This window comes from Mesoplodon densirostris, chromosome 2 (genome assembly GCF_025265405.1).
Source record: "Mesoplodon densirostris isolate mMesDen1 chromosome 2, mMesDen1 primary haplotype, whole genome shotgun sequence".
NCBI lineage: Eukaryota > Metazoa > Chordata > Mammalia > Artiodactyla > Ziphiidae > Mesoplodon > Mesoplodon densirostris.
The window spans coordinates 102814283-102841300 of NC_082662.1; the positions used below are offsets into that span (position 1 = coordinate 102814283).

Consider the following 27018-nt stretch of genomic DNA (forward strand, 5'->3'; position numbering starts at 1 on the left):
CCGTGAGCCATGGCCGCTGAGCCTGTGCGTCCGGAGCCTGTGCTCCGCAACGGGAGAGGCCACAACAGTGAGAGGCCCACGTACCACAAAAAAAAAAAAAAAAAAAAAAGAAATGATCACAGCACTTGAAACTCCTCTAAGAAAGGTAGAATATAAATATAGTGCTTTCTAGATATGATGCCATTTATCTTCCCAGGAGTGGGAGAATAAGATTTTTGTATGTATTATACAAACGGGAGAAACAAGTTCCAAGAGCAAAGTTCTTGCTCAGTGTCCAGAACAGGACCAAAAAGAAGGCAGGAGCTCTAAGGATGATTGAGATGATGAATGTTCAAGTACAATGCATCACATGAACACAAAGAGGGTTTACTTAATATTATCCTAGTGGGTTTTTAGATGCATCTCTATAAAGGTACTTAAACTATGGATGCTAAAAAGTGTAGGTACACATTTTTACAAATTTGTACTGAAGAAATCCTAAGTTGCCAAGATGAATGTCATTTTCAGCTTCTTCATACAGAGAAATGATCAGCTGAGCAGAAAATGGAAGGCCAGGGAGTGGGGGAAGGGAAAGTCTCGGGAACTTGGTGTGCGAAGTCAAGAAAAAAGTAAACCCAAAGGATATGAATCAATTTATTCTCTTTTCGTTTTCCATATACTGTTACTTTCCCTTTTCTGTCTCATCAAATATTCATTTTCAAGGGCTTGGTTCTACTTTATCTTTCTTTTGTAGTCTGGACCAGTGAGTCGGAGTTCTCAAAGAAACAGGACTTGAAATCAATTATTTGGCTTAATTAGGTGGTATTCATCATGGAGAGTTGATGCTGGGGCCGAGCCCCAGCCCCTCTGTGCTACCCTGCACCTCAGCCCCATCTCCAGCCACTGTTGGCTGATTACTCCAGTCTGTGTGGCCAGACTAACCCGGTAACAGCAATGGATTATTGCAGCTTCAAGGTCAGAAAGGCGATGCAAGATGTGGGCTCACCTGCCACCTGTCGTTCTGTCATTTGGGGCCAGAGTTTCCTAGAAAAGCTGAGATGGGAGGAGCCCACCCCCTCATTTTACCAACCAGGAAACTGAAGACCAGGTGGGGCAGTGAGGTGCCTGAGGCCCTGCAGCCCATCGGAGGCCTCTCAGCTCCCATTCCTTGCCCCTGCCACATGCCATCCTGAACGTTTTAGTATACTTATTCTATCCTTAAATATCTGCAAAGGATTTTAAAAGGAGGGGTGCCACACCCCCTCCCTAGACTGAATCAGCCCTGCAGTCGGTGAGGTGCTGGATGCCCACTGGCTGCCTCCTGTGTAGGTGCAGGCTGGTTGTGCGTACCTCACCCACACCCTGCAGAGAGGGCCTTCTGGAAGAAAGGGGAGCCCAGGAGCTGAGGGACTGGCCTCACTCATTAAAACTCCACAGCTGTGGTAAAATCAAGGCAAACACCAGACAGAAATGTGAAGCCTCATACTGCTGGCAACAGGTGCCAACAGGCTTGACCACCCTGAGAGGGAAGAGGAGATGGCAGATTCTCTGGGTTTGCTGCCCACACCTTTTCTGTGTCATAGAACACGGGGAAGGGGTTACGCTGTTTTTAAGCTGAGGGGCCATGTGGCTTATTTTTTTTATTAGTAGATTTTCCAATTTTTATACAACTCTCTAGACTTCCTGGCTGGAAAACTATTAAAATGAGTGAATGATCACCTGGCCTTCTAGGATATGGGTGGAAGTAATAAGATGAGGTTTAAAACTTGCTTGGCTACCCCCATGTCCCAAACCATTTAAGAAAAAGCCGGCCGGAGGACCACCAAGGTGATAAACAGCAGGATCTTCAATTGGTGCTGTTTGGTGGAGGTGGGGCAGACTTGTGTCACCGGAAGGAACAATTTCTTTGCAGCTGAGAGAGCAATAACTAGCTCAAGATTATGCTGCAAGTTGGAAAGGTCCAGGGCTAGAGCCCAAGTCTTGGGACTCCCAGGCAGTGCTGTGTCCATTACGTCTCTGTTAGGATCCGGCTGGAAACTGGGCCACCTTGAAGCCACACTCTCTTCTCCAACAATGGGGAGAAGCAACATTCACGAGGGTAGGATCCTCTCTCTGGCCAGCTCCATCCACATGGCGAGAACTGCCCCAGGACTGTCTGGCTAGAGCCTCAGGGAACTTACTGCTTCGACAGGGGTAGAATTTCATGCCAAGTTCTGATCTCACCCTCTTGGGGCTCTCTCTGAAAGGACTGACTTGGCTCAGGGGCTTCGTGGAAGCATTCCGGGCCTGGCACAGTGAGCTGCTGGGAAGGCTTCCTCCAAGTTTTTCTTTTCTGTTTTGAACTCAGTGTCACTTTCAATATACTCAACATCAAAAGCTTTTTGTCAAGCAGTTTCCCACCATCTTCCCCCATTTCCTTTCTGCCTGTTACACCCTGGGTGAGAAGCGTGTATCCCCCCCCCCACCACATGCCCCCCAAGGACCCACAAAGGCGAGGTCTCGCAGCAGCCAACTGCCATTCTCCAGCCCACACTGCCATGCAGCAAACATGCCAAGGGCCAAGCGCGACCTCACCCACCTCTCTGAAGGATTTCTTTACCTCCACCAAGGAGTGCCAGTGTGCAATGGGCTTCCGCGGGTATGCCAGCATCTCGTTCCAGTGGTCCCTGCCCAGGCCTTCGGCACTGACCCCCACACGACAGACTCCTATGATCTCGTTGTGGCCCACTCTAAGGGAGAAGCAAAGGGCCTGGCATTGGTGACCAGACATGCTCTCAGAAAGGGAAGTCCCGCGGTCTGGGTCTCAGCCCCCCAGGTCTAACTCAGAATACTGAGCTCTGTAAACAGATGCTTGGCAGGGCCTCAGGGTGCCAGCGGCAGTGAAATGCTGCCCAGACTCCTTGGGTGGACATTGGACACAGATGAGCAAAAGGTTCTAAACTTGTTTGGAATCTCAGGAATGGTGCGCAGGTGGCCTGACTTTGGGGAGTGGGAGAGTTTAAGTCTCTTCCTTTATTTGACTCAGCGAGCACTTGAGACATTAGCCCTATTGGGAAATAAATCAACCTGCTCTGAGTACCATTTCTCCATACCTAGCGGCTGTGATGGGATTTATTCACTCAGCAAGAACATCAATCATCACTCATATTTGTTCACCCAGCATCTACTATGTCCGGGAACTTGTGCTAAAGATCCTGGATTGAGGCTTTACTGCATGTTTTTTTTCTCCTTCAGTGAAAGTGACACCTGGAGAGAAGGAGTCACAGTGGCTGAAGTAGTTGGAGAATGTGTTTGAGCCAGCCTTGACGGGGATGCAGGATTTGGAAAGTGGTAGAGAAGAAACACATACAAGGTGGGGGAAATCAAGTTGGATGGATATGCTGGGTCCAGATCTGGAAGGTCTTGAGAGTCCAGGGGAAGAGCTTGTCCAGACAGCAGGAGCTACTGATGTTTCTGGAGAGGGGCAGGCCCAGGAACAAAGTGGTCTTTTAGGAAGGTGTGCCTTGGTATGTTGGCTGGGTTGAGGCAGGAAGTGATGAAGGCAGGGGTCAGCTAGGAGGCTGCACAGACATCCCCAAGTGGGAGTGGTAGCAGCAGTGGAAATGGAGAGGACGGGGGGTGGGGGGTGGGCGGGATTCTAAAGGACAGATGCCAGATGGAGGAATGGGAATAGTCGGGGGTGAATTCAGGGAAATTGATGGGTGGGGCAGCCCCTGATGGAAATGAGCCCATTGGGAAGTGAAGCTTGAGCTTCTACTTTGGCGGGGAATCCATGCTTTTCCTCAAACTCCTGTACCCTCCTTGGGTGGAGCCAGATTTGAGACCAATGAGTGTCTGAGCCATGAACCACAAGGTCCAAGGTCAAAGAGCCCTGTGCTGCACTGAGGTGGGGACGAGGGGCAGGGAATCGTGGCCCTCAGGGACCTGTACCTACCGATCATAATCCATAACCGAGATGAGCAGGCTGACTTGATCCATATTCTCTGGGGGAATGTCAAAGATGATGGCCTCATTGTAGACGGGGTTGAGGGTGTTCTTCTTTATGGTGGTTTTCTTCTTCTTCAGTCTCCGCCCGTCACAAAGCAGGGACACTTTGACGTATGGATCTGTGCCAGCGGGGGCAGTGAGAAGGGAAGGGAGCATGTTAAACAGATGTCCTTAAACATCATGTGCAGCAGAAGGATGGAAGCCCCAGACCTACTGTTATTCTCAGATGGCATCAGTGGGTTGTTAAAATAATTAAACCACCTTGTATTTATGTAGCACACCTGTCTCTGAGGATGCTCTGTGCTTAATAAACAGTCTTTAGTGACCTCAGGCTTCTTAGGAGAGTGCTTAACAGACTTTCACTAATGGGGAAGCTGGCCCCAAATCAGACAGGATACTTGCCCATGGGTATGCAGTTCACGGCCCTAAATCTCAGCTCCGTGGTGGCTGGCTGGCTCCAACGGGTGGGGAAGCTGAACAAAGGCACTCTGTTCCTTTCACCTACTCGGAGCCTTTTCTCTGGGGGGTCTTGTCAGCATTATTAACCAAAGCATAAAGTGGGTAAAAATAGAATCGATGACGCCCAAGGAGTAGCAATAAGACAGAGTAAATGAACAGCGACAGTCACGATGCTTGTCCGGTCCTCCCTACCTGAGGACAGGATTATGGGTCTCATTGTCCCATCAAGCTCATTTTCATCTGGCATCAGGGAGGGGGTAGGAGCCCTGCTCTCTGCCTCCCTGGAAGCTCTTTCCTGCCCACTCTGGGCAGTGGAGGAGGAGGGGGTCGTGGCCGGGCGAGTGAGTGAGGCAGCCTCCTGGGACTCAGGGTGGCTGGCTGCCATTTCATCTCTCAGTGGGATCTTGGAATCTCTCCAGCCCTCGAGGAGATGTCTTTTTACTGACCTCCCATGCACCTCCCATCCTTGTCTCTTCTTTAGTTTTCTGAATGGGTATTTCATGGTCAGCTTCCTACCCTGAAATTTTCTCCTCACCCAAGTGAAGTGACACCGATTGTATCTCATCGCTCAGGTGTCTCAGTCACCGTCATAATTGTTATTTATGCTGCACAACTCAAGAAACGGGAGGACAACTCACAGGTAATAACAGCTTTTGAGACACTGATGTGCTGAGACACCTGCTTGCCCAGAAGCCAGGGCTCCTGTGACTCTGTCAGGAGGTGCGGACCAAGCAGCCGCTCCCAGATCCTCATTGACAGGCGTATGGCTCTATCTCCTGGGCACCCAAGTACCCAACGAGGCGCTCATGCTCCCTGGGGAATTGTTCAGGTGGCAGAAGAGGTGCACAGCTTTGGGGAAGCTACAGAGAGCCGTGACATGGGATCAGAAACTCAAGCCTTAAAGGCAGTTCTATAGATGCCCACATGTGCTACGGACTCACCAGCATGACAGCAGCAGCTGTGCTTTAGCCATGGGGGCGCTTGGGTTTATGGGGGACCTGGGGAGACCATGAGGTGTTTAATCACCCTGCTGTCTCTGACGACCCATTTGCAAGGGTTCTCTCTCAGGAGGATGTTCAGTAAAAAGGAAGGAGGGGTTCCTAGAACTGCTGTGAGATAGCTTTCTCGTGTCCGCAGGCTCCATTCTCTATGGATACGCCCCGGACAGTGTTGAGGTCCAAGCAGATGGGTGGGATAGCTTCCTCCGAGACCTGTTGTTAACTTGGCAACCTCTATGCTCCTGAAGTGTGAACACTACCTTGGAAAGTGTCTTCAGGCTTGAGGCTGCCCAAGTGCTGCCTCATCCCCTGACATGCCTATTTCCATACACGCCCACCGCGGAGCAAACCTCCATGTCGCCAAGCTTGGAAAGATGTGACAGAGCCACCTGTCCCACGGGCCACTAGGCAAATGCCTGATGATTAGCTGGGAGATTCTCAGCTTCCTTCCCCACCTCTATTCACTCGTATGAGGCGTATCTAATTTATAAAATCCAGTGGGTGTTTCCCTTGAAGGAACCCATACTCTCACCATCATCCAAGAAGCTAAGCAGAGAGAGGACGGTTCCTTAGGGTTTTTGCTCTAGGGCAGAAGCCTGTGCTTCTAATGGAATGCTGGCTCCAGACGACCTTTGAGGCCGTTTCCTCTCCAGCAGCCAATGATGTTTATGCAGCTGAGGGAGGGGGCACAACGACCAGCAGTGTGTTTCAGCCTCCTTGTCATGAGGGCCATCGTAATTCAGCAGGCAGTATGTGCCAGGCACCACGCTAAGAGATTTACACGTATCATGTCGTTTAAACTTCATGTCAACCCTATAAAATATTCATCATCCCCCTCTTATAGATAGGGAAATTGAGGTTTGAGAGATTAAGAAACTTGCCTAAGATTTCAACTTAGGTCTGACTCCAAAGTTTACATTTGTAACCACTAGACTCAAAGCAGTACGGACCAGATGTGGCAGAGATGGGTGTGCTTACTCACTCACCATCCCTTTGGGGTACACTGATCCTTATTATTATTTTGTATTATTTTTTATTGTCATGGTTCTAGTGGATAGGCTTAAAGAATTGATTCACGACTAGTTTAGATCGAGGAGAATAGGAAGATCCTTGGTTTTAGAAGTCAAAGTCATATAAATCAAGAACAGGCAATTAATGAGCTCCATCCACTCCCTAGTTTAGTCCAACATCAAAGCAGTCCGGGCTGAAGGCAACCTCAAACTTATCCTCCAAAACAGGAGATCTAGTTTGAGAGGCCCCTGGCAGGTGTGTCCCCACTGCATCACCCTCTGACAAAGTTCTTTATCCTATAAATTCATTCATTCATTCATCATTCAATACATACTTATTCAATGCTTATTGTGTTCCATGAACTGTCCCAGACACTTGCTTACCTCAATGAACAAAATAGAAATCCCTAGCAAAAAAAGGACCGCTGAATTTTCAGAATCAAGCTGAGATTTAATACCAGATTCCAAACCCAGGTAGAAAAGAGAGGCAATCATGAGAGGAAGGTTAGAACTTAGCGTGAGAAAAGTCTCTCACCCCCAACCCTCTGATGTGGAACAGCCTTTACGACTGCCTTGGCGGCTTCGCTGTAAGCTCTCTCTCTAGCACATCAATTTAATTACACCAGAGAAGATAGTGTGGGGACTTGGGTAGCAAAATCCTATTTCCTTCAGCAGTCTTGAGAGTCCTCAGTGAATTTCTGTCCCTGCACACACTTATTTTGATATTAAAATGAAATCTACATTGGTTGTATTTTTGGAGGAAGCCAGCTTGCCGCTGCCTAAGAGTTTTGCACGTGTCAGAAGAGGCTCTTTAAGCTCCTCACCACATCCTGATGTGTGGTGGTAGCTTCAGTGGAAGGAGAGGCATCAGGGCAGGCGCTAGAGGCATGAGGTCAGGTGCTATCTGGGGCAGCTTTTGGCCTGGAAGGTACGAGTGTTGCAGAGAGACAGTGCGGGCTGGGAGCAGAGGCTCTGAGGGATTCAAAGCCACAACAGACACACCTTACTTCAGCGTTTCTTGACCACCCTTCCCTGAAACCTCCTATTTCAAGGCCTAGTATCTCATCTTCTTCCAAATGCACCAGGTTGGGCCTGGGCCCAGATGTTTTCAGCTAGACGGTCACCTCTTTATGGCAACTGGGATTACACTAAGGAAATAATTAATGAGTAAAAGGACAAATCTTCCATATACTCCCAGCCAAGTTCAGAGGCACCTCTGGAGTGGATTTATATTGCTAACTGGAATCTCCAGAAGAGTCTCTCGGGTAGGGGTCTAGGGAAACAAACCAAGCCTTTCCCTGCGTTTGCTACTGAGTGCGGCCCAGGCTGTCCTACGTGCCTGCTCTTTGGGATGCTCTACGCCATCCCTTGGGCTAATGGGAGCCGACACGGGGAAGGAGGCTCCTAGGACTCCTCTGTTATATCAAAACTCAAAAACCTTCTCTGACAATGACTTGCAGAATCGTGGAAAAGGATCAAACCTCTGACACCGGGTCCAGCCTGCAGGCTCTGAGGCTGCATCCAAACAGGCATCTCCTCGGTTGCTAGAACAGGACTTCTTTCTCCTGCTGCACCTAGCAGCTCTCCTGGTGCTGAGACAGAGGCCCAGAGCCCTGCAGGAAAACCTCAGATACAAGTGCACTTTGCTTTTCAGCGCCTCTGTTCCTTTGACGCAGTCTGCAGGGCTGCCGTCGCTGCGTGGACCTCCAAACACTTAAGACACTCAAACTTGACATAACCCTTGGAAGCCCTGAGGCCTCACACAAACTAGAAGGATGTTCCTTAATTTTTTTTCACCTATTTATTTGCTTCTTATTCTCTCCATCCTCAAAGAGAAAGAATGATAGTAATAGCTAATATCTACTGACTGCTTATTATGTGTCTGGCACATCTCTAAGCATTTACATGAATTAACTCGTTTATCCTTAAAGCAACCTGTGTACGTTTTTTTTTTTGTTTGTTTGTTTGTTTGTTTTTTCAGATCAGGAAACCAAAGCATTATACCACAAGGAAGTGGCAGAACTGGAATTCAAAGCCAGGCCATTTGCCTGCAGGGCTGTGCTCCTGTTCGAAGAATACTGACAATTCTTCCCCCTTCTCTCTGAACATCTTTCCACATCCTAATACCTAGGCCACTGGGAGGCCACTTGGCAAGCACTTGGGTAGGAGAGGTACCTGAGTAGCCTGTGATGTCCATCGCCTTGAGGTTCCGACATTTGATCACAGTGAGGGTGAGCCTGCCTGCTGTGGGCAGGTAGCAGAGGGAGAACATGATCTCTCCCAAATCCACACTTTCCTGCAAAGAAGCAGACAAGAAGGCAGATGAAGGGCACACAGCTCCAGTGCAGCTGCAGGGCCACTCCTGAGCCCAGGAGAAGGCTCTCTGAGGGAGAGTGCTATGTCTTTAAGGTCTGACGTTCTGGCCTCTATGCTGAGAGTAACTGGGTATAAAAGGCAATGATAACAACGTTGGCTCTTCAGCAGAATTTGTCCCCTTCAGTATTCCACTGAGCTCTGATCAGACTCTGGTCCTGGTCCTCCCCATCCTGCTTTGGCCTCACCTGCCCTACCTATGCCCTTTGGCTGCAGCCTCCAGACCACCAGGCCTTTTGGGGCCCAGCCCTATTCTCCAACTTACCCTTCTCAGTCACTGGACCCCTTGACTCCCCACCCTGCCTGGCCTGGGGTCATGACAGTATTCTGTACAAGACCCACTCTGGCCATCAGGGGTCCCCTCTCCCCACATATCTGGTTCTAGCTCTCAGCTCAGTCATTCTTTGTGAGTCCCTCTGCTTTGGCAGCTTCCTTGCCTCTCCTGAAACACATCTAGCACTCCAACTTCCAGGCTTCAGTGTGGAAGCACAGGGAATCAGGACCTGCCCAGGATATGGTGCTGACCAAGAAGACGTACACTCGTCATTCCAAGTTTGTGCCAGGTCTTGGATCTGCTTTGTCCTTAAATGTGGTCATGCTTCAGAAGTGAACCCAGCATGGAGCACACACTCTGTTGCCTCTCCTGCCCCTAGAATCATCATGACCAGGGATTCCAATCCTAGGAAGTTTCTGAGCAACAGGGAAGAGGAAAACGTCAAAGATGGTAAGCGTGTCCAGCTGTTGAATTAAACAGCACCCTGCTGGACTGCCTCCTCTTCCTGTGCCACGCCTGGTGGAGGAGGGCGCTGTCACTGCAAAACCTCTCCCTCAGGCTCTGAGGCTGACGTGGGGCTCTAAGACATGGAGGTGTTTCCTCTCTTAAATCTCCCAGACCCAGTAGAAGAAGAGGAGGTCGGGGTTTGGGCTGGCTCTGATTTCAGATGCAGATATCCATTTGTTCACTCATTCAGTCAGTCAACAAGTAGTAATTGAGCACCTACTATGTGCCAGGTGTTGCTCTGGGTACTAGAGATATGGAAAAGAACAAAATAGACAAAAATCGCTGCTCTAATGGAGCTTACATTTTAATAGGGCAAAGGACAAGAAAGATGGTAAGTAAGTTGGTAAAAAGGATCAAGGAGAAAAAAATACGGCAGGGAAACAGGATATGAAATGCTCGTGGGTGAGGCCATAGTTGTTGAAATTTTAGACAGGCTAGCCGGGGAGGCCTCCTGGAGGAGGTGACTTTTGAGAAAGAGAGCAGTCAAGGGTGGCTCCAAGGTTCTTGTCCCTTCTCCTCACAAAGAACCACCCTCTACTGGGGACTCCAAGAGACCCTTGATACTTGGCCTCACCTGGAGAATAACCCGCCACCCCTTCCAGAGCCTGTGGTCTCAATGCTCTCCCCTAGGTGGCACTGATACCCACCCTTTTCCTAGCCCAGGGCCTCTCACGTTGCGGAGCACAGGGTCCGGACGCGCAGGCCCAGTGGCCATGGCTCACGGGCCCAGCCGCTCCGCGGCATGTGGGATCCTCCCGGACCGGGGCACGAACCCGTGTCCCCTGCATCGGCAGGCGAACTCTCAACCACTGTGCCACCAGGGAAGCCCCGGATTTGTCCTTTCTTAACCCACTGGTGAATCAAATCCCAGGAGTAGCAGATGAATCCTCCCGGCTCCCTGGGTGAAGAGGGGGAGGGGGCAGGGGTATTGGGGGTGGGTGTGAGGGGTGGAAGGGTGGTGTCTGGCTGGGGCAGAGCTGGACACAGCGTAGAGAGAGCTACCTCCCACCCCCACCCCAGCACAAGAGCCAAGACCAACACCCACGAGCTCCTGTGCCCCACGAAGCTCTTCTGTGACGGGCAGCTCCACCTCTGAGGCTCACAGCCACTGTGCAAGGCAGGGTGCATTGTCATTATTCCCTCCATCTCACAGAGAAGAACTCAGTGTTTAAACTTGGGTGTAAAGTCCCGACCAGGCTTGCGTGGCTGGTGGGAGACACAGCTGGACTCTGACCCTTAGGAGAGCAACGCCCTCCCAGCCCACCTAGGGAGCACCTCAAGGTAACCCTGGCTCCTCTAGACCTTAGACCACAACTTCACCTGTTCTTCTGTTTGTATTTGCTGAGAACCTGCTAGAGGCACCATGTTTAGTGGGGTATAACCGGTTAAAAGAAGGCACCAGGATCTCCCTCTCACTCAGTGAGACACAGGAAGTGGCCCATGACAGGCGCTGTGGGTGTATGACTGTCCCCTCATGCAGCAGGGGTCGGGTCAGCAGTGCACCTGGCTGAATGTTCCATCTCTGGCAGGGGCACCGAGGTACAAGGAGGTCCCCAGCTCCCTTTATTTCCTTGTAATTCTCCAATCCTGCTCAGCCTTAGAGAAACCCTTTCAGACTCAATAACAGGGATAAGAACCAAGGTTATTGCATGCGTACCAGGCGCCAAATCCTTTGCTAAATTATCTCCGTTGAGTCTCACCACAGCCCTGTGAAGTCGGTGATCTTAGTATTCCTACTGCACACAGGAGGAAATGACTATTTGGTGAAGTTAAGCCTTTCATAGGCCAGCGCTGCTGCTCGCACGCTCTCAGTGGCTCCCCTTGTTCGGCTCCTGGAATCAAGGCCCATCTTCCCAGCTTGCATTCCGAACCCTCAACAACTGGGTCCTGTCTTCCCTCCTCACCTGATTATTTCTCTCTGTTCCTCTGTGCCAACCCTCTGCTCCAACTGGCTGGTATATCTTTGGTCCCTTTGGCCAAAATGCCTCCTCCTCTTATCCTTGCTTGGACAATCCCATGCGTCTTGTAGGGCCCAGGGCCATGCCCCTCCCAGGGATCCTCGCCCAGGGTCCAGCCCACACAGAGCATATCTCCCCTACACCCCTGCGGCACTTTCTGTCCCTGAGCTGCTCACAGGTGTTACCGAGTCCCTGCCTTGCTGCAGCTGGGCCCTCCCATGCCGTCCAGGGACTGGAGGCCCCTTAGGGGCAGGGTCTTTGCTTTACACCTGCTATGCTTCAGGGGTGCCCGATAGCACAAGAGGAGCTACACACATGCCCGGATCATGTTAGGGCCCTGGTAAGGAATCTGGAAGCTCCTAGGGCCCCCCTGTGAGGGGGTGAACAAAAGGCTGCTATCACTGTTTCCCCACATGGCTACTCTGGAGCCTTCGAAGGCTGTCTTGTCGCAGGAGTTGTGAACTGATTGGTTTGTGAGCTTGGGAGACTTGCCTGGGGATGTGGGAGATCCCTCAGGGTGAACGGGATCACCTGGGGTGCTATGGGCTGCCCTCAAGGATGGTTCCCTCCAGGGAGAGCACCGACCCAGCAGGCCCCCTCCTTTTGTGGTAGAACTGTGGCAGCTGGGGGCACCCGTGGTGCTGAGTCTGCAGCGAGGTTTGGAACCCCCACCCCCATCCTGGTCTCTGCACTGAACAGTGAGCTCCACCCTCCATCGTTGGGCCCGGACAGGCAAAGGGAGTGAGCCAATATCCCCCTACGACTTGGACGCAGAGAGGAAACTGGGGCGGGGGGGCCCGAAGCCCAGTCCAGGACCTTCTGCTATGGGTGATTGGGCCTCACTGGACCTGATGGCAAGATAGCTGCTCTTGGCTCCGTGGATCAAGGTGGGTATTAATTCCCCTGCACACGTAGGCAGGAGAGGACGGGTTATTTGGTAAAGGAAAATAAATGGGTTACTTTTGAGTAAATAGATGGAGCTAAGCAAACAGAGTCAGCATCTCCTGGTCGCCACCTGCCTTTCTGCAAAGCCGGGCCCAGCTTGACCCCATGGGCAGCCTTTCTGGGTTCTCTCGGCACCACCCCCTTTCTCAGGGGGTTTCAGCCCCAGATCCTCTGCACCTTGCCAGCCTTTTATCCTCATTAGGGATGTTTGCGACTTTGGCTTTAATAAAACCAGGGGTGACCAGGGGCTTCAGAACAACCAGTGTATTATTGCTTTCATCTTCACCCTCTGTCAGGGGAGGCCGCCATAGGGCCCCTGACTGGTAATGAGCTCCCTGCTGCTGGGGAGGTCACTGCTGTCCAGAAAGCAGCAGAATCCAAGTTGCCCCTCTCGACTGCTAACCCAGGGGCTGACAGGGTGGGTCTGAGCCCAGTAGCAGCTGGTAAGCGTCTTGGCTAATGCTTGCAGGGGGTAGCCCTGCAGCCAGGATGTCGGCTCCTGGAGCAGTCTGTCCTTACATGCATACAGCCTGTCCAGCTACACTGCTGCCCGTTATAGTAGCACTCTCCCCTGGTTGCAGTATCCAGGCGTCTGGGCAGGAAGATTTGTAAAGGCCCATCTATTGCACCACACTGCCCTTGCTGTCCCCAGCTGCCCATCTGCAACAGCTCATTAAAGCACTTCTCTCTCCTTGATGCACTCACACAGCCCTAGGCATAGAAAAAAAATTCTTATCCATGGACTGCCCTGGAAAGAGCAGTGAACCACAAGTCAGGAGACTTGGGCATTAGTCCCTCCAATACTAACTAGCCCAGAGATGTCGGGCCTATCATTTCACATCTCTGGGCTTTGGTCTGTAAAAATGAGGGTGTTGCACTAGATGTTGTAGTTTTAAGGTCCCTGCCAGCCATAAAAACCAAGCATTCAAACTGGAAAATCCAACGTCAGGCATCATCAATTGAGATGGCCCAAGGATGCTTAACTGGTGTCTGTTTATTACCCACCTCAAGGTATCTAGCAACTTTGTCTTGAAATTCAAAGACACTCATTCCTTCGGTTCCTAATGCCCCCCAAGTGTTCTTTGTTCTTCTCCAGGGTTAGCCTTCTTCCTCCTAAATAGGCAATGAGCAGCGTCAATGCCTCAGCGTCCCTCTTGGGAATCCAGGCTGAGCGAAACAAGAACGACACTTCCCCATCTCTTAGAGAACACTTCTAGTCTCTTAATCATTAAGTGGCTTGCCTGAATTTCCCATCATCAACAGAGAAGCATCCGCTACACTTTCAGAAAAGCCACAGGAGAGTAAAAGGATCTCTGAAGCACTCGGCAGGAAGTGCTGTTAAGTTATCCTGGGGCTGCGGGGCTGGAAGAGAGATGGGGTGGAAGCGAGTTTGCCTCCAATGGGTAAAGAAACGGCCAGTGAGCAATCCCTATGTGTAGGCCTGGGGCTTGGAAGTGGGGTTAGAGGTGAATCAGATGTGGAGGCTGGATGCCGGGACTGCTCCCACAGCCCCCCAGACCTCTTCAGAGCCCCCACCACGACCATAACCTTTACCTTGATTGTGGGGCTTATATGATGAATGCTGTGTCCTCATTAGATGGTGGGCTCTTTGGGAGCAGGGATAGGGTTTGGTGTTACTCATCATCAACCCCCCACGTCTAGCCCAGGGCCTGATTCACAGTAAGAGCTCAGGAAATGCTGGCTTGATGAAGGAATGGTTGAGCCTGTGGATTTGGGGTCAGGCTGATGTGGGTCCAGGTTCCAGCTCTGGCGTTTATGAGGAGTGTGGTTTACTTTAATCCTCTCATGGTCTTGGTTTTCTAATCTGTGAAATGGGGCTAATAACAGTATCTACCTCTTAGGACTGTTAAGATTAAATGAGGTAATTTGTGTAAAGTGCTTAGCATAGTGCCTGGCACAGAGTAAGCGCTCAGGAAGCATTAGCTGCTATTATAATTATTATAACTATAATGACTATTGTTATCAAGAGTTCACAGTCTTGGTGCAGGGGCAGGGGAGAGAAGGGCACGTGGGTAAGCAGTGGTATCTGGCTTGATCAGTGAGCACTGTAAGAGAGGTGTGGACAGATGTAGGAGGTGGAGGAGGGAAGAATAAACTCTACGAGGGATTTCAGGGTAGGCTTCCCAGAGGGGGTGATACTTGATAGGATCCGGCCAGGTGAGTGAAAGGAGCCGACAGCGTAAGAAACAAGCAAGCACATTCCAGGCAGGGGGTCAGCGGGCGCATAAGGACACAGGGGACAGGCGCGGAGGTCCCACGTGGCTAGAGGGCAACGTGGACGCGGGGTGGGCAAAAGCAGCCCAGACAAGGCTGTGAACAGGGCAGGGCCCACCGTGTCTGCCTCCGGGCCCACACCCAGCAGCTTGCCCTTGACCCTGCAGGTGTCTTCTGCCCCAGTTCCCTCTCAGCCCACCTTACCACCCTCCACCCAGACCGCCACACCAGAAACCATCTTCACGTGTGTCATTCATTCGTCACCCGCCTACTAAAGGTTCCCAAATATGGGGAGACTGTAGTGGTGAGACAGACAGAGTCCCAGCACCTCCAGGAGCTTATATTCCGGAGGAGGGAGACAAAAATAAAGTAAGCAAGAGAGTATCCAAAGGCGCTGGGTGAACCAGGGCCGGGACAGAGGGTAGCGAATGGCGGGGTGGGGGTGGGGGGTGCAGTTTAGACAGAGGGGTCAGGAAGCCGGTCTAACCTGAGGGGGGAGGTGGCCTGCCAGGAGGAGACAGTGAGGACCGCCACGGGAGTGGCTGACAGGCGCTGTGCTGGGGAGCCCCAGGTTACAGAAACAGGGCCAGGTTTCAGAGGCCCTGAAAGATGTTTGGATTTTCTCCCCTCTGAAAAGCAGGACCTCAGCAGCCTTGCAGAAAATGGACGGCCGGGGGAAGAGTGGAAGCCAGAAGGATCCTAGCTTCCTCGCCCTCCTGCAGCCTCCACACCCAGTCCGTTACCCCGCCATGCTGTTCTGTACCTAAGAGTCCCAGACTCCGAGGCCCTCTCTTCCCCTCCCGCCTGCACCGCCTTAGTTCTGACCCGCACCAGCTCTTGCCTGGACCTCCCAGCTTTCTGACTCCCTCCCCCGCCGACCCCCGCCGACCCCTCTGATCTATCCTCCTTGCTATAAACAGGGGGTCGTTCTCCTGCTCAGAATCCTTCAGTGGCTCCCCATTCCATACCTGTTTTGTAACTGGAAAACTCTTCTTCAAATGAAACATTGTTAGAAGTTCAAATATACACAATGGATGAAAAGTGGCTTAGAGACAAAGCACCCAGAGCTCCTACCTTCAACCCCTCCTTGGAGCTTCTAGGAGTCAGCTTGAAAATCACTTGCCCACAGCATCGTGTGGCATTCAGGTTTCTTCATGATTTGGCCCTTGCCTTTCTTGCCAACCATTGTGGTCCAGGTGCCCTATTATGGGCTGTCCTGTCCTAAGTGCTCATACGTACCGAGCCATATAAATTTCACAAAAGCCTTATGGTTATCTGCATTTTCTCCATGGGGACCCTGATGTGCAGTGAGGCTGTGCCTCTGGCCCAGCCCACAGCTACTACATGGCAGAGCTGGGATGTGATCCCAGGCAGACAGGCTCGAGAGCTCCCAGTTTCAGGCACTACAGCATCTTCCCTCCCTGTAACTGCCCCTCCCAAACCCTGCAGGTTCTTTTGTACCTTCATGCCTGCGCCCTGTTCTTTCCACTGCCTGAAATAACCTCTCCCTCCCCCTGGCTGTCCCGGACAACACTCCTCTTTCCAGCCCAGCTGTCCTGTTCCCTCCTCTTGGGTCACCTCCTCTCACTCCTCTGGTCAGACTTGGGGTGTCTCCCATGGCCCCTGGCTCTAATGGCCTAGGGGACAGGAGTTACAAACGCCTTGAAGCCCGGCAAGGCACATCTGGGACGAAATCAGCAGGATCTGGTGACCCACTGGCCGAAGGGGATGCAGTGGAGGAGGGCGGAGACTGGCACCCCGGCTGCCCCGTGCCCGCATGGCTGAATCAACTCTCTGCTGGGGGAGGGGAGCGGAGGGGGTGGGTGCTTCTCCCAGGGTGCCAGGAGGGGGCTCCAGCTGTGAGCCCCAGGCTGTTCCCTGCTCCTCCTCGGGCCTGGGCTTGCAGGGCTGGGGGTGGCCGGGGTAGAAGGGCGGGCTGTGTCTGTTGTGCAGCTCGGGATCCCTGCTGGGAGCTGGGGCAGCTTCTATTTGTTCTGACTTCCATCCCTGCTTTTTCTCTCCAGTGTTTTCTGCCCCAAGGGCATTGCAGCGTTATGAATAAATGATCTAGCAGAATGGAGACACCTTAAACGAACTCCATACGCTCCGGTTGCAGCCTGTGTTGTGGACACTGAAAGCCTGGGACCCGGCCCCGCCCATGGAGAAGGAGGCCCTCCAGCTCACAGGGAGCAGGGAGGTGAGGGAGACCCTCGCAGTGGGTTTGGTCCTGGGGGACCCCTTGAGACACTATAGCACATCAGTGGGAGACAAATGTTTCTCTATCCGAACATCTTCAGGGAAACAGATGGTTTTATTTAGGAAAACTTTTTCACAGCCTCTCCTTTGGGAACCTGCCCTTGAAAAGAGGTTTAGCGTTTCACACGCACCATTACTTTTGGGCAAATATCCATGAGTCAGAATCACACTGGGAGGTACAGATCTCTTCCTAATGACTTTTAAAAAAGTGGGTAGAGAGGGAGAGGAGCTATTAGGGGCTGGAAGGAGTCTGGGGAGAGCAGAGTTTGGGGAAGTTCTAGAAGAGATGGAGGCAATGCCTGGTCAAGTCAAGAAGTCTGCACCATGGGTGCTTGTCTGTGAGAGGCCAGGGTCGAGGACTTCACCCCCGCCCTGCTCCATCCGTGGGCGTCTTCACTAATGACAGAGCGGAGTTAATGGCACGTTAATGAACTTAATGATGAGAATCTGTCTTCATTTCTTGCCTCAAGTTGTCCTGCTGCGTGGCTGTCAAACAGCTGTCAGTTTCCCCCGGACAGGGCGGGCAACTCAGCGGTGAGCGATCTGCTCTCTGCCCGAGCAGGGCTGTGGCCGCAGGGCTCTCAGCAGGAGGGAAGCTGCCCTGGTCCCAGTGGGGCAAGTCTCCTAGGACAGCGGAGGAACATTTCTGCAAACAGGTGCCCCGGGGATGCCAACAGGCAGGGCTTTGGTGCCAGACGAGGGCACGTGCTTGAACCACCAGTGATGGGGGCTTTAGCTTCTTCATATCTTTGCTGACCTGAAGGTTTAGGTTTTCACCCGTCTCCAGATGCTCCAGACCTCTGGGTCTTGCTGTGATGAGGCTGTTCTCCGAAGATCCTCTTTGCAGCCTTTCATGGAGTTGCCCATGCTGCTCGTAAAGCATTCTCTTTGTTCAGTTCTCCTCCCACCTCTGCAGCTACGTTCTGGTCCCTGCTGGATCCTCCTCCCGTCCCTACCGCTAAGCAGTGGGTTCTAAACACTCATTCTCTCCTCACTCACCCACGACGTTGACACCCACCTCCATGCTCGTGACCCCCGAATTTATGTCACCTTCACCCACCTCTCCTCTAGACTCTAGCCTCGTATGTCCAACATGACATCCCATCCTGGACATCTCACAGAAATTCAAACTTCTCAGATGCTCAGGGTGAACTCTGAGCTTCTTCTGTTTCCCTTTTCCTCTTATTTTCTCCAACTCAGGAAATGGCCCCTCCATCCATCCACTTTCTCCAGGCAGAAACAAGACCTCGTCATTGATGCCTACCCTCCTTGCTCCTTTGCATTTAGTTCAACACCAAGCCCTGTCAATTCTATCTCAATTCAATCTTGAGTCTACCCACCTCTCTCCACCTCCAGTGCCACACAGAGGGCAAAGTCCCGTCTCACTTGCTCACATGCCACAGCCTCCTAACAGGCCTCCTGTTTCCCTTTGTTCTCCTGCCCCACTTTCCATACAGCAGCCAGAAAGCACTTCCAAAACTGTAAGATGGACCATGTCACTCCTCTGTCTGAAACCCTCCAATGGCTTCCCCCGTGGTAGAATAAAAGCCAAAAACCCTTCCCAAGACCTACAGGGCCCTACATGATCAGGGTCCAACCCTTCTCCCTCCCCCTGCCTCAGCCCTCCTCACTACGCATTAGCCCCTCAGGCTCTTTCAGCTCCTCAGCTGTGCCCCCGGGACTTTGCACATTCATCTCCCTCTGCTTGATCATTCTTTTCCCAACTCTTCACACGGCAGGTGTCCTCTCATCCTTCAGGCCGCTTCCTCCAAAGCCACAGCCCCTGCTCTAGACTGTGTGTTCCCAAAGGACAGGGACTGGGTCTGTTTTACCAGGGCCAGGACTAGGGCAGAGTAAACCAAAGTGCCCAGGGTGCAAAAGCAAAGGCGGTGGAGGCCCTCATTCTTAGCTTCACTCACGCATGCCTACAAGAGCAAATGCTTCCATACATTCTGCCCTCTTGGTGCCTTGCTTACCTTACCCTGGTCCCTGTCCCGTATTTTACTCACCACTATATTCCCGGGACTGAGCACAGTGCCTGGTAAATAAATAACACAGGCTCACCAATATTTGTTGAATTAATGAGCAACTCAGCTTCGTGGGGTGCACCTGGTTAGAAGGCGGTGAAAAGGACGGGTGTGGGCCCTTGCATAACCTCAGCCTCGGGTCTGTCCGGCAGTGTCCATGTGGGCAACAGCTCAGGGTAGAGCCTCATAAGTTGTGGCTCAGGGTGTGGTCTGGAGGTCTCCTGAGTTGGACTCACTTGGGGAGGTGGGGACTTGACTCCTGAGCTGCGCCCCAGCTCTACAGAGTCAGGATCTCTGAGGGTGGGACCTACGTGTGCGAATGATTGACAGGCTTCCCAGGTGATTCTTCTGTATGCTCGGTTTGTAACGTAAGGCAAACGAGGAGATTCCGAGGCTGCCCTGCACAAGACCCTACTGGAGCCTCTGTGACATGGAGTATGACGAAAGTCATTCAATATCAGTGTTGCCAAGCAACACTAGGATCATAGAAGGGCCTCTTCTCCTTTGTTAGGTGCAAACAAAGTTCCAATGGATCAAAGACACGCTGATCCACCTGGAACGCTTGCTCACCATCACCCTCCACTTTTCCCCTATGCACCTCAGGCACGCCGCAGAGCTGAGTTTTAGCAAGAAGGGACCTCACCCAAATTTAGATGGTTTAAGAAAACTGGATAGCGCTCTAAAAAGGTCTGACACAGCAGCAGAACTTGGAACTTGCCAGAAATGCAAATTATTGGGCCCACCCTCACAGGGGGTGGGACCTGGCACTCCATGTTTTAACAAGCCCTGTAGGGAAGTCTTAGGGGCTGAGAACCATTGCCTTGCGGAGTTAGAAGAACCAACTGAGCACGCACACTCTGGCCGGGATTTTGATGTTGCTTCCACTTTGTCTCCTTATTTTCGTGATGAAAGCCAAAGTCAAGAGAGAAGGGGACTGACAGATATGGAGCATCTGCTTGTTTGTAGAGACCATGCTGGGTACTTATCATACTGTACTTAATTCATTTCGTTCATACAACATTCCTGGCAGGAACCCACAATTATTGCCATATTGAGGATCACAGAGGTTAAGTAATCACCTAGGGTCTCAGAGTGATCTCCCAGGTCTGGATTTGGACTCCCGTCTGCTGACTCTGAGGCCTTGTTCTCCTCCTCCGTGCCACCCAGCCTCCTCTGGAATTGTGCTCCACTCGACCTACCTTATCCCCCTGGTTACTGAGGATCAGGTAGGCTAAGGGACACGTGTGGGGTTTTTTAAAAATAAATTTATTTGTTTATTTTTGGCTGCGTTGGGTCTTTGTTGCTGCGTGCAGGCTTTCTCTAGTTGCGGCGAGGGGGGGCTACTCTGTTGCAGTGTGCGGACTTCTCATCTCGGTGGCTTCTCTTGTTGCGGAGCACGGGCTCTAGGCGCACGGGCTTCAGTAGCTGTGGCACGTGGCCTCCATAGTTGTGGCTCACAGGCTCTAGAGCACAGGCTCAGTAGTTGTGGTGCATGGGCCCAGCTGCTCTGTGGCATGTGGGATCTTCCCGGACCAGGGCTTGAACCCGTGTGCCCTGCATTGGCAGGGGGATTCTTAACCACTGCACCACCAGGGAAGTCCCTCCCATGTGGTTTTGAAAGCAAAATTTTTCAGTGTTTTGGAATCAAGAAGCCCTAAAGAGGAAGGCTCTGAGACTCAGAGTCATTGCTTTTCTCTGCCTGCCCCAGCCTGCTTCCTCTTGAAAGGGGACAAGTGTGTGATGTGAGGGGATCCATCTCCTGCTCACTTCAACCAGCCAGTGCCAGCATCCTCAGTCAGCCATTCCTCATGAAATGCACCTATATGTCATCATCTCACCCAGTGCTAAGTTGCCCCAGTGGACACTGCCTGATGCAAGAAGATTGGGAGAGGAGGAAGCTGGGCCAGCAGTGGAAGGACCCTGTGCTCTCTCTGCACAGATCTACCCACCTGAACTTCTCTGGGGTGCAGACACCAGGTCTGGGAGGAGGAAACCCTTCATGAAGAAATTTTGGGCAGGTAAAGTGTTTCCCTCTGTGTCCTGCAGAGTTGGAGTTATTTTCCTCACTTTTGTTTTCCGGCTTCCTCAGGTCTTAAGGTGGGGCAAGGGGATGGTCTGCAGTCCCTGTAGGCCTCCTGGGAGAGTTGCAAGCATCATATCTTGGGATTCACTCCCTTGGTGTGGGATCTTTGTGGATCGGAGCAAGACAACTCCACATGCCACTAGGCAGCAAGAGACCACGAATGACTGGTCAACTCATCCAATCTTAGCTTCCAAGCAGAACCACATTAAACTCAACAAATGAGGCCTTTTTTAAAGACATCTCACTCACACCTTTCGCAGTGTTCCATCATCCTGGAACTCAGGAAATTCTCCTTGACGTCCAACCCAGTGCCTCCCAGGTTACTTACACACTTCCCTCCTAGTTCCCACCTGCCGTTTCATCATAACGCAGACATTATGCCTTCACAGTCTTGAAGGCAGTATCAGTTTTGACTGCCTTCCCTTCTCCAAAGCTGGGAAGTCCAGTGTCCTTGGCCTTCTAAAGCTTCCAGGCATTTCAGTGGCCCTCATCCAGACCCACAATAGTCATCAACAAAGAACTCTCAGCTGGGGGGTTGGTGGGAAGCTGAGGTCTTGGCTCTTCATCCAACCAGAGGGGAGGGAATCACAATTCTGCTACAAAACAGCCCCAGTGGGGGTTGCATGGGGTTTGGGGCAGAACCCAGGGTTCAAATCCCTACTCTACTACATTCCAGCTGCATAACCGTGAACACCATTGAACTTGTCTAACCCTCTCTGACAACGAGCATCAGCCATCCTCAAGGTGGTTCCCTATTGGGCAGCTGCTCTAAGCCCCTGATTTGGAGGCATATGAGGAAACCACAAGGAAGACTTTACCAGCTGCTAGTAGAAAAATCAAGATTTACGTGCAGCGAGCATACAACCATTCTCCTGCCATATTGGGGCAGGCGGTAGCCCTGCACCCAATGGATGTGCTATCCAAAGCCCACCTGGTGGGCTGAGGGGCCAGGTGTGCTCTGTGGACATCTGAGTCAGGAAGAGGAAGAGGGGCAGCTGCCCTGGGCACGCCCCTGGGTAGAGGGTGGGAACGAGGACATCTTCTAGCCTGGGTTTCAGAGGCCACAGCTCCTGACTTCAAGGCCCGTGGGAAGCTGTGCTGGCTAGCAGCCTGCCTCATTCTTTCCTCCCAGCCCTGGGCTTCCCCACCCAGAAGCATCTTCAATAAGTGGGGTTAGGGGGCTTCCCTGGTGGCACAGTGGTTGAGAGTCCGCCTGCCGATGCAGGGGACACGGGTTCGTGCCCCGGTCCGGGAAGATCCCACTTGCCACAGAGCGGCTGGGCCCGTGAGCCATGGCCGCTGAGCCTGCGCGTCCGGAGCCTGTGCTCCGCAATGGGAGAGGCCACAACAGTGAGAGGCCTGCGTACAGCAAAAAAAAAAAAATAATAAGTGGGGTTAGAGAAGGACGCCTGTGGGTCTTCTTGGGCTCCAGGCACCAGCTCAGGTATCCCCAGCAACAGGATAAACTTAGGGGTAACATTGAACTTAGAGCCAGGAGGCCTAGGTTCAAATCCCAGCTCTGCTGATAGTTGGCCGAGTGATCTAGGGTGCGTCATTGGGCCTCACTGAGCTGTGGTTTCCTCAGCTGTAAAATGAAAGCGTTGTACCAGATGACCTCACCTTCTCATCTGTACAATGGGCTTAACCGTGAAGATGAACGAATGTGTGAACTTAAACCCCTCGCATGGGGGGTGCCTAGTGCAGAGCAGGCTCTTCATACACTTCCTCAAATGCTCAGGCCCCTTCCTGCTTTGTCCTGCTGTGGCGTTGCATCGGGCTGGGGTTGGCCTCAGGAGTCTCCAAGCTGCATTCTGACAATCCACCTCTGGAAGGAGAAGCTGCTGGTGGAAGAGGAGGGCAAGGGAGGAGGGAGCGTGGCTCCAGGACCCCTAAAGCTGCCCGAGGAAGTACAGAGCTCTGTGCTGGGAGGTTGTTCTGCACCAGGCCCAGGGCCTCCCTTCCCCCCTCTGCTCACCCAGAAGCATGATGATGAAACACCGAATTAGCTCCATTATTGTAAGTCCTGCAAACATTATAGGCCGCGTGCTCTGCCAGAGCCAGCTAATGTCTCCCAGTGGGGAGCAGGTGACACTCTCCCAGGCACCAAGTGCAGAGGCAGAAGCAAAGAGTGAGGCTCAGGTTGGGAGGCGGCCCCGGGGTGGGGAAGAGAGGTGTGGTGGAGTCAGTGTTCCTCCCTGCCCTGTACCAGAGCCACGGCTAGTGCTGCCTGAGCTCCAGAGCGGACGTTCTTGCAAATCCTTCCTTCCCTCTCCCGGAGGGACTGCCTCTTGGCACTGAATGAGCCTGGACAGCCCCCAGGTTCAGGAAGAGGCCAGCCTGGCATTAAGGCAAGGCCACACCCCACAGCCGTACCCCTGGCCCAGCCCAGCCTCAGCCCCTCATGCTGGGCATCCCCAGGGTTCCTGCTACTCCTGCTGTGGCGACTGCTGCTGGCCAGGGGCCTGCTGCTCCCTGGACACCCCCATCTCTCAGGCCCACCTCTCAGGCTCCTTACGCAAGTTGCAGCCCGGCTTTCCTTGCCGTCCTCTCTCAGCTCCTCCTCTCACCCCACCTCCACCTGCCTCTGCTCTCACGCCAGACAGCACCATGTCCTGTCTGCAGCAGTGAGGCCACCTGTCCTCAAGGAGGTAGGCCTTTCTCAGGCTGATCCGGGCCCCTTCCTCCCCGGCCAGGCAATGGGAAATCACAGATTCCGGGACCTGCGTTCACCGCCAACCACGCACCCCACGGCTCTGCAGAGCACCCGCCACTGTTTTGGCCCACATCCTTCTTAGAGACGAGGGTGGGAAGTGGGTCTCTTTATAGAATTCCTAGCCAAGCACCTTCTGCAACTACTGCAATTAGCAGTTTGAGAGTAAAGACCTCTCTGTGATAATCAGTATAAGAGCTCAAGGGTCTTTGGATATTACAGAGATCCCTTCTCGTTTTACAGATCAGAAAACAGAGGCTTTGAAAGCCTGGGCGGCCCAGCTGATGCTAGATGGAGTTTTTTAACCCCTAGACCACTTTGGAATCCCCTTCTTTCACGTTCCAGTTTCATTCCACATGTATGAATTGAGCACCTACAGGTGAAGGCCAGGGTTGAGGGCTACAGGGGACATGCAAATAAACAAGACCCCGAGGGGCAGCCGTGGAAAGTCAAGAGCCCCGGATTCCAGAGACTGCTAACCTCCGCCACAGTGAGGATGATTACAGGGAAGAGCCTTCAAGATCCCACTCGTAGCTCACACTCATCGAGCACTCGTGGTGTGCTGGGCACTTGGCTAAGAGCTCTGTGTTTATAGATAAGGGGTTACTCTTGGCCATATTTTACAGATGAGGACGCAAGCACAGAGATATTCACAAAGATATTAACCAGCCTACTTTGCTAAAGAGGAGGGAGATGTGGCTCAAACCCACGCAGCCGGACCACAGGGCCACCCGCTCAACCACCATGCCAAACCAGCTTGGTTTTCTGAAAGGTTGTCCTTGGGGGTCATATCCACTACCCTCACTAGCCAGTGTTTTGGTTTCCTCTAATGCTTCTGGAGCCTTGGTGAAGCAGTGTGCGTCAGTGCTTTACGTCTGTTATCTCAGTTACTCTTTTTTGTTTTTTCATGGTATGCGGGCCTCTCACTGTTGTGGCCTCTCTCGTTGCGGAGCACAGGCTCCGGACGCGCAGGCTCAGCGGCCGTGGCTCACGGGCCCAGCCGCTTCGCGGCATGTGGGATCTTCCCAGACCGGGGCAGGAACCCGTGTCCCCTGCATCGGCAGGAGGACTCTCAACCACTTGCGCCATCAGGGAAGCCCACTCGTTTTTATAAATCATTTTTTTTCTTTTTTTTTTTTAACATCTTTATTGGAGTATAATTGCTTTACAATGGTGTGTTAGTTTCTGCTCTACAACAAAGTGAATCAGCTATACACATACACATGTTCCCACATCTCCTCCCTCTTGCATCTCCCTCCCTCCCACTCTCCCTATCCCACCTCTCTAGGTGGTCACACAGCACGGAGCTGATCTCCCTGTGCTATGCGGCTGCTTCCCACTAGCTGTCTATTTTACGTTTGGTAGTGTATATATGTCCATGCCACTCTCTCACTTCGTCCCAGCTTACCCTTCCCCCTCCCCATATCCTCAAGACCATTCTCTAGTAGGTCTGTGTCTTTAAGAACCTCATTTACATGTCACAGCAAATTCATGAACTAGGTCTTATGATTACCTCCACCCCCTTTGAAGAAACTGAAGCTTAGAGGTGTTCATAACGTTTTGGAGTTCAAAGACCAGGCTCTGAACTGGCCCCGCGATGTTGTTCATTATTCCCTCTGGTCCCAGAAGCAGGGGGTAGCTTTGTTTTCCCCAAGCATCTGGTTTATACTTATTTCATGGACACAGAACCCTGTGACTAGGCTTCCCTTCTCACATAGCTGCTAGAATGCTTCCAGGCAAGTGTGAGTCTGCTACGCACAGCGTTCGGATGGTGGGGCACACGTACTGGGTGGTGGCCTCTCTGGACTCCATTTGACTTTCTTTCACTTATTCTTTTGCCACATTTGTATGTTGTCTTAAGTTTATTTGTAATCATATTATAGGTCTTGTGAGCTAGCTAAATCCTTTTTAGAGCAACACAAAGTGACAGACACAAATAAATGAAAGCTTTTAGTACTTGCTGTGCAAGCTTCAGACAATTCACTCTGTCTTGCCTCCACTTAATTGTCTCTATCTGCAGAATTAGAATAATGTCCCTGCGAAGACTTGCTGAGGACTGAATGAGACAATGTGTGTAAAAGGGTCCTGTAAATTCAATAGTGCTATGTAAGGGCCAGGTGGACTTGCAATATTTTTATTAATAGCAAGATGGGGTCCCGGCCCTTGGGGCATGTGCCCCATGAGCGGTCTGGACCCAGGGATTGGTGAAGAGGGCCTGGTCGGCTGCGACCCAGTCCTGCATGTTGGAAAGGTACCCAGAGTTGCTGATGGGTTTCTCAGAGTGGCCCAATGTTGCCGTGGTGGGGTTAGAGCTGTGCCAGACCATACTGCCCATACCTGGAGGCAGTCCCTGGGGCTCTGCCCACTAGGAAGCCAGCTGGCTGAAGAGGGAGAGGTAATATCCCCAGGGCTACCCCCGGGCCCCAGAAGAAGGTCAACCGTCCACTGTGAGGCTGTAGGGTTCCCCAGAGGGTCTCCCAGGGTGTCCCAACCTCATCAGCTGGGAAGAGGAGACCACTCCTTACATCCCTAGGAACTCAGGGGTTCACTGATAAAGATGAGCAATGGCCATGGTCCATGGTGAGAAGGCAGGCCTGGGGGGCCCAGGTTCCTGAGCCTGGTCTTCACAACCCCACCTCTGAGCCTCGGCCCTGCTCACTTAACAGTCTCCCCATCCTGTTCTCCACACCACATCCTTCCCTTCATGCTAGCATTCTTCCAGAATCACTTAATCCCAGAAACTTCCAGGCCTAACCTAGACAATGCTTCAACCTCTCTTGGTCTCCAGAGCATTCCTGTCCCTCACTACCTTCAGGTGATTTTTCTAAGTAAGAGGAAGATTTTGGATTTCATCAAAATGTTAATGGAGGTTATCTCGAGATAATGGGCTTATGGTGCATTGCATTTCTTTTTTTGTGGCTTTCTGTATTTTCCAGAATATCGAAAACAAGAATATAATGCTTTGCCTTGAGGCAAGGAAGGGTAAAATATATTATAGTCTTACAGCTTTTAAAGAAAACGATCTCACTTTTGGTTCTCTGTCGCTTTAAAACTTGCCTCCAGGGAATCTCCTCAGTTTGCCTCATCTACAAAATTGAAATGCTGATTTCTTACTGTGTTGAGAGTGTTATATGAGATAATGTACTTGGAACATGCTTTATAAACACATTAGGTGTTATTGTTGTTAGTCCCGGGAACAGTCAACTTCGGCAAGACC

The 27018-nt window shown here is 51.9% G+C and overlaps 1 protein-coding gene across 2 annotated transcripts in view; it reads right to left on the bottom strand.

The window, feature by feature from the left end:
* The window catches only part of SYT6 (synaptotagmin 6), a 59972-nt gene that overhangs the window by 2779 nt on the left and 30175 nt on the right, over positions 1-27018 (bottom strand). The window contains exons 4-6 of one of the 2 annotated variants that reach the window (XM_060086590.1): positions 8609-8729; positions 3914-4085; positions 2558-2708 (exon numbers count right to left, since the gene is read on the bottom strand). In XM_060086590.1, the coding sequence (XP_059942573.1) occupies positions 2558-2708; positions 3914-4085; positions 8609-8729 (444 nt within the window). The remainder of the gene's footprint in view (positions 1-2557; positions 2709-3913; positions 4086-8608; positions 8730-27018) is intronic. The other variant, XM_060086597.1, reaches the window with a different exon arrangement.